General features: G+C 41.1%; 1 protein-coding gene across 1 annotated transcript; it reads left to right on the top strand.

The window, feature by feature from the left end:
- The first annotated feature begins 2,958 nt into the window (after positions 1-2,958).
- Positions 2,959-6,904, top strand: LOC114570815 (CD209 antigen-like protein E). The gene is made up of 6 exons (XM_028601385.1): positions 2,959-3,109; positions 3,350-3,451; positions 5,039-5,134; positions 5,218-5,322; positions 5,593-5,735; positions 6,788-6,904. The coding sequence occupies exons 1-6, from the start codon at positions 2,959-2,961 to the stop codon at positions 6,902-6,904; spliced, it is 714 nt and encodes a 237-aa protein (XP_028457186.1).
- The last annotated feature ends 7,456 nt before the right edge of the window (positions 6,905-14,360 follow it).

Below are 14,360 nucleotides of genomic sequence, written 5' to 3'. Positions count from 1 at the left end.
GCCTACACTATACATACATTACCTGCAGGCCTACACTATACATGCATTACCTGCAGGCCTACACTATACATGCATTACCTGCAGGCCTACACTATACATACATTACCTGCAGGCCTACACTATACATACATTACCTGCAGGCCTACACTATACATGCATTACCTGCAGGCCTACACTATACATACATTACCTGCAGGCCTACACTATACATACATTACCTGCAGGCCTACACTATACATACATGCATTACCTGCAGGCCTACACTATACATACATTACCTGCAGGCCTACACTATACATACATTACCTGCAGGCCTACACTATACATGCATTACCTGCAGGCCTACACTATACATGCATTACCTGCAGGCCTACACTATACATATACATTACCTGCAGGCCTACACTATACATGCATTACCTGCAGGCCTACACTATACATGCATTACCTGCAGGCCTACACTATACATACATTACCTGCAGGCCTACACTATACATGCATTACCTGCAGGCCTACACTATACATACATTACCTGCATGCCTAGGCGATTTCATTACGTAATTCCTAACGGAGATCTTCTCACACTCAAAACACACATTTATCGGTTTAGGGTAGGTTAGAAGAATCACTGCCTTCAACATACTAAGTAGCCCAGGAATGCCTTGTAATCTTCGGGCGCTCTCACCGCATTGCAGCGTAATTTTTTTATTTAATCTCCGGCTCCTTCCTGCTCCCGTTGATTTCTATGGCTCTATTCTGTCCTATCACGTTACCGACAGTGAGATTGACTCTGTGACCCACGGGAGTCCCAAAAAATTGTCACCCTCTATTGCCGGGATTAATCAACTCTTTGTGGAGACTCCGCCCACTGCTGGCAGTAATATTTGTGTGTCTCAGACGTGTTGTGTGTATCATTTGTGCGTGTGTGTGTGTTCCAGACGTGCATGGGGAAGGACGTGACGCTGCACGTGTCGGCCAGTAATCCCGCCATGCTGCTTTATCAGAAGTTTGGTTTCAAAGCGGAGGAATACATCCTGGACTTCTACGATAAATACTATCCGGTGGAGAGCACCGAGTGCCGCCACGCCTTCTTCCTCCGCCTGAGACGATGAGAACAGAAAAAAATGTAATATTTTGTGGAAAAATTGTCTGATTTGGAAAATGTAAAACTTGGGTTATTTTAAGATTAGGACTCAGGACTATAAGGAGGAGGAAAACAAAACAAACGTTCTAGTTGGAGAATAAATGTCAGAATATTACTAGAAAAAAAGTCTGAAGATTTCAGACAAAAGTTGAAATATTTTGATGTGGTATCCAAGTCCCGCCCACACACCCGCCGGGCCAATCAGGAGTCAGTCCCAGCTGTCAATCATGAGGTTTCAGCCTGTTTTTATAGCATCAAATAACTAATAAAAAGCCAACGGACATTCTGCATGAGCAGAACTTCCTAAAGTGACAGTAACTTTTATTTCACGTGTGCTTTGAGTTCTGTTAGTACTGAAGAGATGGTTTCAGTCTGCAGCGCCATGCCTGGCTCAAAGGCACCAGGGCAGTATCTACTGAAGGGGGGGTCGGAGTTATTACAGCAGTGACCCCCAAACAACACTGACTCAATCAAACTGTACTTTTGTTATGTTATGATGAAGAAATGTGACTGTTTTATGGCGTTTCTGAAGAAATGTACAACACAGAAATTCTGACAAACTGTAAAATATTTCAGAAAATCTGGACCGTGTGTTAAACTAAAGTCTGTTTCATATACGAGTTGGTCAGTTCTTGCAGAATGTAGGTGTGTGTGTCTGCGTGTTTCTGTGTGTGGATATCTGTGCATGTGTTTTTGTCTTTGGAGATGTGTTGACATCCTGAACTTTAATTTGATTACAATCTGCAGAATGTTCTGCAGCTGCTGCGTGCGAATAAAACATTAGTATCTGATAGATATTTGGAAGTGAAACATGATGACAGCTGCTTCTCTTTCTTTCAGCAGACTGGTTGTCCAGCAGATAAGTGGATGTCGCCCTCTACATACAGGAGGAGAAAGGAACCGCTGCAGGCAACACATGTTACGGTTCGAGTCCACATTGGTGGTTGGTTTAACAATAGTCTCGCTTTGTCAGACCCTCCTCCAAAGCACGCTGGAGGAAGGTCAGGCTAGTCCACACAGCATTCCTGGATGGGAGAAAAACGTGCTTTGGTTTATTGACATTTCTTTAAACCAATCACTATCATCTTGGGCGGTGCTAAGCTCCGGACGGAGCCACAGTGCCTCTGCTAAATAGTCTCAGGAAGGAACTTGTTTTGGTGGAACATGTGTACGTTCAAAAGTAGTTTTAGTCATGCAACAGAAAACTCAGATTGGACAGATAGTCTAGCTAGCTGTCTGGATTTACCCTGCAGAGATCTGAGGAGCAGTTAACCATAGTCCTCACAAATCAGCCGGAGGTTAGAACACCAACACAGAGACAGAGGAAGGGGACGGACATCTGGCCGAAAAGAGTGAAATCAGGCTCACTGATGTATTACTAATGTAATGTAAACTCAATGAAATAATTAACAAATATAAAACAGATCTGAAGAGAACAAAACAAAACTGTAGTTACGTGAAAGTTCTTGTGTCAGAGAGACGTGTGTATGTAGCTATGCACAAATACTGAGTGGGTATTTCCTAATTTTTACAATCAGGAAGAAACATGTTTATTTTATTAGCTTTACTTAACTTTAATATACTTTTATGAGGTTTATCTGAAGGGTTTCATTATACTGATTCCCAAACGACTGAATGCCTAAATCCGAGTCAACTTTTTAAGTTAAGTGGAACTTTTCGTCTAACAGTAACAAATGTATTAGTGTGTGTACCTGTCTTAGTGGTTTGTGTTGCTGCCACTTCCTGTGTTAAATGATTGCTCAACACAAACACAGACAGTGTTCCTAACCATAGGTTCAGTTCAGTTTGTCAAGATGGCTGCACATGCTCTCGCTGTGCCACGTTTGAGCTTGAATGTGAGATATAACAGAAATGTCAAAGAGAACAGCGGAGAGGAAGAGGAGAATCAGCTGAAGATCTTAGAGGATGAAGAGCATTACGATGAACTCGGGCCACAAAGAGCCAGTAAGTCTGAAATGATGATTGTTGTAAAGGGGAAGTTCATCTCAGTTTCTGTGAGGCTTTATTTAAACTAGACATTGAGTGTTAATTCACAATTAATCAATCCACCATTAGTTACCATTCACTGTGAGTGTTTATTAGGTGTCTTGGTGATGTAATCTGGTGCCTCATGAGTCATTATGGTGCCTTATCGTTCAAACTTCAAACAATTAAACATGTTCTGGATGTATTTTGTCTCTGTAGGTCCATGCAGCCCTGCAGCTGGCAACAGAAGGTTCTTCAGAGCTACTGCAGTGGCTCTGGGAGGGGTTTATCTTCTGGTATTGGCTGGACTCTTCATTCGCTGTGAGTAATTATGTTTTTAATACAAACTGTTATACCTTAAAGGAGAAATATCATGAAATACGTTTTCAGTGCTCGTGCAAAAACGTTTGGGTATTTGGAGTACCAGTCAGGTTTTTGTAGGCTGCCTAGATCATAAAACATCAATTCAACAAGATATTCACATTTGACTCCCCTTCCTCTTTCTCATGCAGGCTCATTAGAAAATACCGCCCCCATCTAAGTATCTCCACCCACGGCTTAACCACTAACTATCCTTTTTCATAAACCAATCAGAGAAGACTGTTTTTTTTGGGAGGGGTGTTAAAGTGACAAGCGCTAAAACGGAGCTTGTTTTGGTTCTTTTTCACACTTGATACTGTCATGGTCATAGGCATCGATTTCAGTGGGGACGGTGGGGACAGTGGGTACGCGTACCTATCAGATTTCGTCATGAGTCATTTTGTACCCACCACTTTTTTTGAAAACCTCAAGCTCAATTTAGTTAAAAAGAAAAATAAAGTTCATAACAAATAATTCTTGAGCGACAGATACCAACAAATCCACAAAAATCTCTATTATCCCCACAGGGCAGGCACAGACACAGCCGTTCTGTGGTGCAGAACTACAAATATGACTGAAGCGCCTGCACCGTTATTCCACGGGACGTTGCGTAGGCTCAGCCGCCTGCTCGCACTTCAACACCACTCACTTGCGCTCTAACTTCGGATAAACTTTTTTTTCCTACATATCTCCAAGGATGTTGCTTTGTGTTTGTCTTTCTCAAGGATTGTCAGATTCCGTTTTGAAATGTTATTTTTTATTTTTTCCGGAGTTGAATTGAAACTTCTCCTGATCTGTAGGAATCATTCTCTCCATTCAAGATGCTTGTGTTTGCATTGAAACCCCAGAAGCAACTCTTTCCACAGTTACTGAGTGTCCCTTTTTTTTGTAATTCTGCGCAGCTCCTCTCTCTGAGTCTGATGGCACGTCATGTCACATTGTCAACATGGTACATGGAGCAGAACATAGTGGGTCATATGTTTAATTCTTTTTGAAAACTAAAGGCTTTCTTTTTCATAAAACGTGTCGGACATCATCACATTTTTGTATACATTTTTATTCATTTACATCAGTAAGTTACAGGACAGTGTCTTTCAAAACATGACCTGCGCGAAAGAGGGAAAAAAAATGAATGTGTCATTGTACCCAGCGCTTCTGAAAATGCACTTCCGAATGCGTCTCTGTCCCCAGCACATTTCAAACCAAACTAACGGCCATAGTCATGGTTGTGGTTTTCAGTTGTAATTTTTCCTGTTTTATTTTTTCAATTCATTCATAGTCAAAGTGATATGTCATTGTGCGCAGGATGTTAATTATTTCTGTCTTTAGTTTAACGCAGAATGATTCAGTGTTGTTGGTCTGTTTCTTATTTTGTTGTGGTTTTCACCAGATATTTTTGAGTCTTTTTGCTCTTTTATAGTTTTAAATTGTATAAAAAAATTTTTTTATTACCTTTCTCTATGTAACTGTATTATTTCTGTTGCATGCTGCCGCAACACCAGGGAGTGAATCAATCAATAAAGGCTTAAACCTTATCTTATATTTCAGACACTTCGCTGCAGACCAGATACGAGATGTTGCAGACCAGATACGACCAACTGAGCAGCAACTACAGCCAGATCCAGAACGTTTCTGGCAAGAAAGGTTTCAAATCGCCATAACACACAGGATCAAACTTTAAATAATCTCAAACTGTCTAACTTTCATCTTTTGCTGTTTATCTCAAGACATATCCATCGAAAACAGTCAGTTACGGAGCCGCTATGAAATACTGAGTGTAAATCACAGTGAGTTACAGGATGAAGTAAAGCAGCTGGAGACCAGAATTAAAGGTAAAATAATTACCTTTAAAAATTAAAATCAGTAAACACCTGTATTATACACATCTACATCATAGAACTTGATTGTGTATTTACCGTTGATTAAACAGTTTCATGCTGTTAAACTGTTTTGCTGATGATGTGAATATTTCTGTTAGAGACGGTCACTTACTAATGAGATGTAAAACCTAAAGTATTTACAGAGTAAACATCCTGACAGGGAAACATGACAGAGGCAAGAAAGATCTTTAAATAGTGAAACTACATTTGTTTGACTTTAAGAGAAGCTGTGTCCTGACGGATGGAAGAGATCTGGATGCAGTTGTTACTTTAAATCTGAGAAGAGGAACTATTGGTATGGAAGCAGAGATGACTGTGAGCAGAGTGAAGCACATCTGGTCGTCATAAACAATGAAGAGGAACAGGTTAGGGTGTTTGTTTCTGAGTGATCTTAAAGAAAAAGAAATTCAATGGAAATATTTAAATAAAAAATATAATATATCATATTTTTAAATATTTGAAAAAAAAACCTTGAAATGTTAACTGTCTTCTGACCACTAACGGTGCAGTTCCTCATGCATTCTCTGTTTCTCTGCTGATTCTAAATGTCTTTCTTCCCTTCCCTCCGTTACTGTGTGTTTCCTGTCATGCTGTTGAGTCCAGTCCTCAGTGTGTGGTGGACTGAGGGATCCCTCTTGTGTTTGTTGATGCTGATTGTCAAAGTGACAAAAACTAAAACTAAAACCAGTTTGTCAAGATGTTCTATGCTGTTTGTTGTTGTTCTATTGAAACTATGGTTGGTTATTTATGTATGATTATCAGTGTTTCCTTTAGGATTTATTTTAGCAGTGGGGGCAGGTCCCGCCGCCAAATGTTTTACGTATGAAACAGGACTGTCACTTCGCTGCAACACAAACAAATATATTTATTCACCTCTATTCACACACAATGAGGCATATTAACAGTTGTGATTGAACTGTATTTTTTGAGGACCTATAGGGCACTTAACATCTATAACAGGTCTACACTTAGAACGGATCCACTGCGTGGACATTTTTGGTCAAGCTGTTGGTTTAATAGTTGACTCGGGAGAAAGTGAATGTTTTGACAATAAACTACATCAACACAACAGTATTTGGAGTTAAACTGGATGGGCCAATAACCTCTGAATAGTTCTACTTGTTGTTAAATTGCAATGTGAGCGGCAGGATAATTTAAAAGGCAACCGCGACTACATTTTTTGTTTAGCCCTATTTCTGATACCATGGTGGCAGACATTTTGTCATGGTGGGCCGCCACTACAAAATCTACATAGAGGAAACACTGATTAGTGTGTGTGATTGATGCATCATGGGGGGATTTTTTTCTTGCAATACATTTTCTCTTTCCTTCAGATGTAGTCACAAGATGACTTTACTACACCACAAATGCTGAACTGTGAACAGAGAAATGATTGTTGTCTCTTGTCAACTTCTAGAAGTTTGTCACTGAGCTGAGTAAGGATGGAGAGTACTGGATTGGTCTTCGGTATGGACGGAGACAAGGAGAATACAAATGGGAATGGGTCGATGGATCACCGCTGACAGAAACGTGAGACATTTTAAAGGTTTTTGTTTTCATCACTATTCCATCAAAGTCACTGTTTGTCACTAAAATAAGTTTTAACTAGAAGGATGCTGAGTTAAAGCTGCTTTTTCCAATTATTGTTTGAGAGAGAGAGAAAGAGATTTTTTATTTTTTATAAATCTTTATTTTAAAAACTAGATACACCAAAACAAAAACAAAAAAATGTCCATCACAATAAATAGGGCCACAGAAAATATGCACCTAAAAAACAATCACATCCCTACCTAAATATTCTGTCAAATATTAAATCATCTCCTACTTCAGAACATAATGCATCTTTATAGCACCACTGTTTCAGAAAATCATTAATGTTATTCATTTCCTTATAAAACCTTAAATCAACCCAAACTCTGGCTTTCACTAAAGAGATGAAAACAGGAAGTGCTTTCTGTCCTGCCCTGTCCTCCACTTTATTCTTCCTGCTACTGTAGATGGACAATTTTGCCTCTCCTACAATCAGATTAAGTAATTGTCATTTACAGGCATCTGCTTTTTTGTAGCCGGCTCCAAAAATTAAAGCAATCTTAGATCACTTCTCACCAAACCGTGTAAAAACCTTCTCCAGCTCATCAAACAGCTTCCAAAGTCTCTGGTATTCATAAACACTGTGAAAAACTGTCTCTACTTCGCCACAGAATGGACAACCACTTAAAACTGTTGGGTTGATCACAGAAATCAAAGCATTTACAGCAAGGGCGCCATGTAAAATCCTCTACTGTAAATCCCCAGTCCTATTCTTCAGAGATTTATAAAAAAACAAAACTCCATGGTTTCACACCACTGTCCACACCCAGTCTCAGTGTCCACACTGTGTCCACACCCAGTCTCTGTCTCCACGCTTTGTTTACTCTTAAGTCCAGTTTATCTCTGTTCAGGAATTTTACACACCATTTGTACACAACCTTTCCTTTGACAGTATACAAGTCCACATACTTAGAGTCCATCACATTTAAAAAATCCCCAGTAAATCCATCAAGTTTAGGAATAAATCCCAACTCCGGAAAAGGATTACTCCCATCCGGTGTTTCCACGCCAACACAGTAATCCTGGAGCATTTTACATTCCTCCTCCATCAGTCTCTCAGTCCACTTCTCTAAAATGTTCCTGGTCTGTCAAATAGACCTTTGCCGCAGAAGAGAAGCCACTGCGGATGTCTCAGTCAGCCCAGGCCCTGCTACATCCACTATTTTCCTCAGGGTGACAGCTCCTGTGGTGCACAGCATGTTGGTGAGGCCCGGTGTCATGCTGTCCTGAACATCCATCCTAGTCCCATTTAATAACCAGTGGAGAGAACATGTAGGTTCAAGTCTGTTCCACTTAAAATAACTCCAGACCTTGAAAAGTGACTGATAAAAATCCACACAGGTTTAAAAACTTAAAATCCATCAGAAACAGTGCAGTGTCTAACCCCAGACCAGCTGTCTCCCTTAACAAGCTACTTGTCACATCTCTCCAAACTACATCTTTTGTACTATGAAAGTTGCCACTCTAATTTCTATGTGTACCATACCTTGGCCACCCTCCTCCTTGTGGTAAAAATAAAAGACTCTAAGATACCCAATGTAACTTGTCCCAAAAAAAATCCACTAAAATAGCTTGTAAGCAAGACAAGGCAATTTTATTTATGTAGCACATTTCAGCAGCGGTGCAATTCAAAGTGCTTTACATAAAACATTAAAACGCATTTAGAAATAAAAACAAAATTAAAAGCAGAATACAGGCATAAAACTCACAGCACAGTACAATGCCTTAAAAATAGGCAACGTCAAAAAGCCTTCAGCCTTGATTTAAATGTGCTGAGAGTTGTTGCTGACTTACAGTTACCCGGGAGTTTGTTCCAGATATGTGGAGCATAAAAACTGAACGCTGCTTCCACGTTTTTGTTTCTGATTCTGGGGACAGCAGGCAGACCGGTCCCAGATGATCTGAGAGGCTGGTTCATAATTAACAAGTAGATCCGAAAAGTATTTTGGCCCTAAACCGTTTAATGATTTATAAACCAGCAGAATACTTTAAAATCAATTCTTTGAGGCACTGGAAGCCAGTGTAAAGACTTCAGTACTGGAGTGATGTGATCCATCTTCCTGGTCCTAGTGAGGACTCGAGCAGCAGCGTTTTGAATTAGCTGCAGCTGTCTGATTGATTTTTTCAGGAGACCTGTAAGAACACCGTTACAGTAGTCAAGTCTACTGAAGAGAAGAGCATGGACAAGTTTTTCAAAAATTTTTAACCCTTGATATATTCTTAAGGTGATAATAGCCTGACTTTGTTACTGTCTTAACGTGGCTGTTAAAATTCAGGTCAGAGTCCATAATTACACCAAGATTTCTGGCTTTGTCTGTTGTTTTTAACATTGTTGTTTGAAGATGAGCACTGACTTTTAATTGTTCATCTTTTGCTCCAAAAATAATTTTTTTCTTCATTTAGTTTAAGATTCGGGCACATCCAGTCTTTAGTTTATTCAATGCACTTGGCCAGTTCTTGTATTGGACTGTAGTCCCCAGGCGACAAGGTTATAGAAATTTGTGTGTCATCCGCATAACTGTGATAGCTTATGTTGTTGTTTTCCATAATCTTGGCTAATGGAAGCATGTATATATTACAAGGAAAGGGCCAGGGACAGAGCCTTGGGGAACTCCACACGTCATACTTTTGTGCTCAGATGCATAATTACCTATGGACACATAATAGTTTCTTTTCTTTAAATATGATTCAAACCACTTTAATACCAGCCAGAAAGGCCGACCCAGTTTTCCAATCGGTTTAATAGTATGTCGTGGTCGACCGTATCAAATGCAGCACTAAGATTAAGTAGTACTAAAACTGTAGTTTTGCCACTATCTGTCTTTAAGGTGGATGTCATTAAAACTTTAATAAGAGCCGTCTCAGTGCTGTGGTATGGTCAAAAACCTGACTGGGAGTGATCAAAGATATTGTTTAGGGACAAAAACAAGTTGAGTTTTCAATGATTTTACTTAAAAATGGAAGGTTTGATATTGGTCTATAGTTGTCCATTTGTGATAACCAGTGTTGGCTGTAACGCGTTACAGTAACGTAACTACTTTTTTCGGGGAAAAGTAAAGTAACGCGTTACTACTGAAAATTTGGTAACGAAACGTAGTTCCTTTTTCAATTCGGCGCAACGTTACTTTTCCCAGGGACAGATTTGACTGCCTTCTGAGCTGCGCGCTCACAAGCTCCACACGGTACGTGACAGAGGCTGGTAGTAGCGGAGCAACGCTGCAGCCAACGATAGCTAACTTTTGAGAGCGTTTTTAGCTTTGTGGCTTTTTACTGGACAGCACTCTGAGCGGAGAGCTCTGTGACACATGCCACTACATCGCTGAGGACTGGCGGTTAAATCGGCCGTCCTACAAACAGAGCACGCCAGGCAGACACTAAGCTGACAACCTCACAGATGGATGCGGTGGAGATGGGCTCATACATAGACTAGGCTACACGCAGCGGACCTCTGTGGACTTGTGTCGGTCGCACAGACACGCAAGGATTTCCAGAAAAGAGGCTGCATGTGTCTATGACAATGCACGGACCATCGTGGCTGCACGACCACTACTACAAGTAGATATGGACATTACACATTAATAGTGTAATGTAACGCCGATGACCTGCCAATGTGCATTCAACCCGCGCTGGACTCGTTCATAATGAATCAGCCGTCACTCTGTGAGTAGAGAATCTGCAGTGTAGCCTAGTTCAGACACTTCACTGATAAACCATAGATTGGCTTTTTGGTCAAAGATAGGTTTTGTATAATTAACTTCAGTCTCTGCCAGAGACACCTGCTTTTCAAAGTAATGTAAAAGCAACGAGTAAAGTAAAAACTTACTTTCCATAGGTAAAGTAAAGGATTACTTTTTTAAGAAGTAACGAGTAATGAGCAAACACTACTTTTTAAAAGTAACTTCCCCAACACTGGTGACAACTATAGTGGGTCTAGATTGTTCTTTTTTTAAGCGTGGCTTGACTGCAGTTTTTAGGGCCTGTGGGAAGATACCTGAGAGAAGAGACATGTTTACAATCTGTAAAATATCTGGTGCCAAACAATTTGAAAATGTTTTTAAAAATTCTGTTTTGGTAAAATATCAAGGCAAAAGGAGGAGGTTTTCAGATGTTGTATAATGTCGGCCAGGATACTTTGGTTAATTGTTTGAAATTGTGTCATATTGTAAATAGTTTTGCCTGAACACTGTGGCAACGCATACCCTGCACCTGATTTGGAGGCACTGACTGTTTGTCTAATTTTTTGTATTTCTTTTTTTACTGAAGAAGATCGCAAACCTTTTGAATGAGCCCTTTTGGGGGTTCCATACAGGCCAACCGATGCCACAGAGCAAACGCTAACAGATTATTAATAATTAGTGCTCTGCCTCTAAATTACAGTTGTGATTTCAGCCATTTTCACTTATTCAGTCTTCCTTCTACTTTCTCTACTACCCCCTCCCAGTTCTTTTTGACTATAGTCTCATTACCAACATACACACCAAGATATTTAAGATATTTAATTTTTTTCCACACCAATCCTCCTGGAAGACTGGGCAGACCCCTCCTCCATCTCCAAACTGCCAGTGCTTCACTTTTTTCCCAATTGACCTTTGCAGCTGATACTATTCCAAAACCTTTGACAATATTTTTTTTATATCTTCCTGATTTTTTACAAGAACAATGACATTGTCCGCATAAACTGACAAGATATGTCTTTTGTTAAAACCCTTTAAAGACAACCCTTCAATGCTAGTCCTGACCTAACATAACATGGGCTCTATAGAAAGTGAGTACAACATGCCTGAGAGAGGACAGCCCTGCCTCACCCCCCTATGCACCTTAAAAGGGGCACTCAGACCCCCATTGATTTTCAACACACTCTCAATTTCATGTTACAAAACCTTGATCATAGCTATAAGACACACGGCTGAGACCAAAACTCTCCAGAATTTTCCAGAGCTAAAGGTGCTCAACCCGGTCAAAAGCCTTTTCCTGGTCCAATGAAATAAGACCAGTTTCAATACCCAAAGAACTAGAGACGTCCAAAATATCTCTAAGTAAGGACACATTGTCCATGATGGACCTACCAGGCACACAGTATGTCTGGTCTTCATGGATCACCATCTCCATCACATCTCTCAGTCTGTTGGCCATTACCTTGGACAGGATTTTATAGTCTGTACAGAGAAGAGACAAAGGATGCCAGTTTCTGATCTCTTGTAGATCCCCTTTCTTCAGTAAGAGAGTTATTACTGCTCTCCTGCAACTTAGCGGTAGCTACATGTCTTTAAAACTCTCATTAAAAACCGTTAAAAGATCTTCACCCAAGTCCCTCCAGGACTCCTTGTAAAACTCCACTGGGATCCCAACAATGCCCGTGGCCTTCCCCACCCTCCATACTCTGCAGGGCTGAGAACAGTTCCTGCAATACCAATGGTTCTTCAATGGTTCATGTCTTCTGGGACTTTGGGCAACCCTTCACAGAAGGATTCCAACAGTTCTTCTTCTTCTTTGTACTCACTGCTGTAAAGCTCTGAGTAGAAACCCACTGCATGCCTCCATACCTCCAAGCAGGTCTAAAACTTAGATCAAGACCAAGGTGACTCCTCCCTGGAGTGTCAGTCTGTCTATTTAGCTTGGTCCTATTCAGTGTTTTCACCATAAAACCATAGAAATCTTTTCCTGAGGCATTCTCCAGACAGACGGCCTGCACCGGCTCCAGCAGAGGGCCCCCACAGGCTTTATAATCCGGGAGTAAACCAAGGGAAGGATACAGGTCATTCTCGTTTGGCAGCAGTGACCCATTACTGAAGGAGTCTAGGAGGGAACAATCATGTCCAGTCAGCTTATGTCACCGGTACTCCAGAATTTGACCGGTGATCCGGACTGACCTGAGACCGAGTCGAGCAGCCAGATGGACGGAGTTGTCCAGCTGAGGCCCAGCCAGCTCCACCACCTGACCCAGAGTAGAAATCCCGACAGTTTTCAGCACCCTGGACAGAGTTGCTCCTCCCCAGCCAGGATAGTCCAGCACCGTCCCAAACAGCAGAGGTTCCTGCAGGAGCCAATGCAGAGAGTCCGCCTGCTCCGCTCTCTGTCGCCTCAGCAGGTTCCACACAGTAAAAACACTCCTATAAAAAGCCGGCAGAAACAATTTGCTCATATTGTTGGTGTCCATTAAAAACAAATTAAAATCCAGGCCGAGGCTGTTAAAACGCTGCAAAATGGACATCGGTCCAGTGAGCATTCTCACTGAACCATATAAGTAAAACCCTCCACCTTAAAAGAAAAGGACAGGTTTGGATCACTAGTTGTGTCTTTAAGAATCATGTACACCTGTCCCCGGTGACACACAACGTGCTTCAGCTGCGGGGATTTGCAGCCCAAAGACACCATTTTTATCGGAGAGATGAGTTGTCCATAGTGGGACAACTGTTTTACCAACATTTCATTTTTAACGAACGGAGGAGCATTTGAGATCGTTACCCTTATGGCCGGACTAACCAGCGGGAGAACGGGAGGGAAAGTGTCTTGGATCACTACACCGTTCTCCACCACCTCGCTTACTTTAGCGGTACTGTCCAGAAAGATAACGATCGTTCCGTTCATACGGGAAGCAGACTTAATGCTGCTGAACCCAACCACCTCTCCCACCGCTAAACCTGCCTCCTCCACAGAACATTGTACAACTGGGCTGGGTTTGATCGCATGACACCGAGTCAGCTTCTCAAACTCAGCCGCAGCGGCTACCGCCACCGGCATTGTGCCAAACAAAGACACGCCACCAGTTACACCACCACCAACCCACCAAAACTCTAAAGAGACCAGAGTCAGCTTTGAAACCACCAACAGAGGAGCTCCCTATAAACATTATAAATGTATAGTGAAGTCTTAAATCATAAAGATTTAATATGTGTTAAACTTTCACAGACCTGAATAGCTTCTGTAGTTTAATATGTGTAACTGAATCAAAATGTAAAGTCTATAGGACCGGCTGCTGGGCTTTTAAAAACAGACACTAGCTGCAGAAAACAAAGAAAGGACACCATCTTGGTTAGATATCAGAACACCTATGATAGATTGTTTTTTGGGGATGATTCCTGTCAGTAAAAACCTTCAATGACTGAAAACAGAGATGTGGGAGTACTGGACAAGGGTTCATTCTGTCACTGGCAGCCGTTACAGATTAAATCAATCTACAAAGATCAATCTTAAATGAGTTATTGAAATAAGTGTATTAATAACAGATAATATAAATACGTTATGTTAAATTCAATAGTTTACTTTAAATGAATACCAATCAGGAGTTTCAGCCCTGTTTAATAAAAGGATGTTTTATTTCTCTGACAGGTTCTGGGCAGCAGGACTGCCTCACAATGACGATAACTTTACCGCTGTAACATGCTGCGATCAACAAGGAA

The sequence above is a fragment of the Perca flavescens genome, chromosome 2 (assembly GCF_004354835.1).
Source record: "Perca flavescens isolate YP-PL-M2 chromosome 2, PFLA_1.0, whole genome shotgun sequence".
NCBI classification, from domain to species: domain Eukaryota; kingdom Metazoa; phylum Chordata; class Actinopteri; order Perciformes; family Percidae; genus Perca; species Perca flavescens.
Note: the sequence above shows the minus strand (reverse complement) of the source record. Positions and strands in the feature narration are given on the sequence as shown.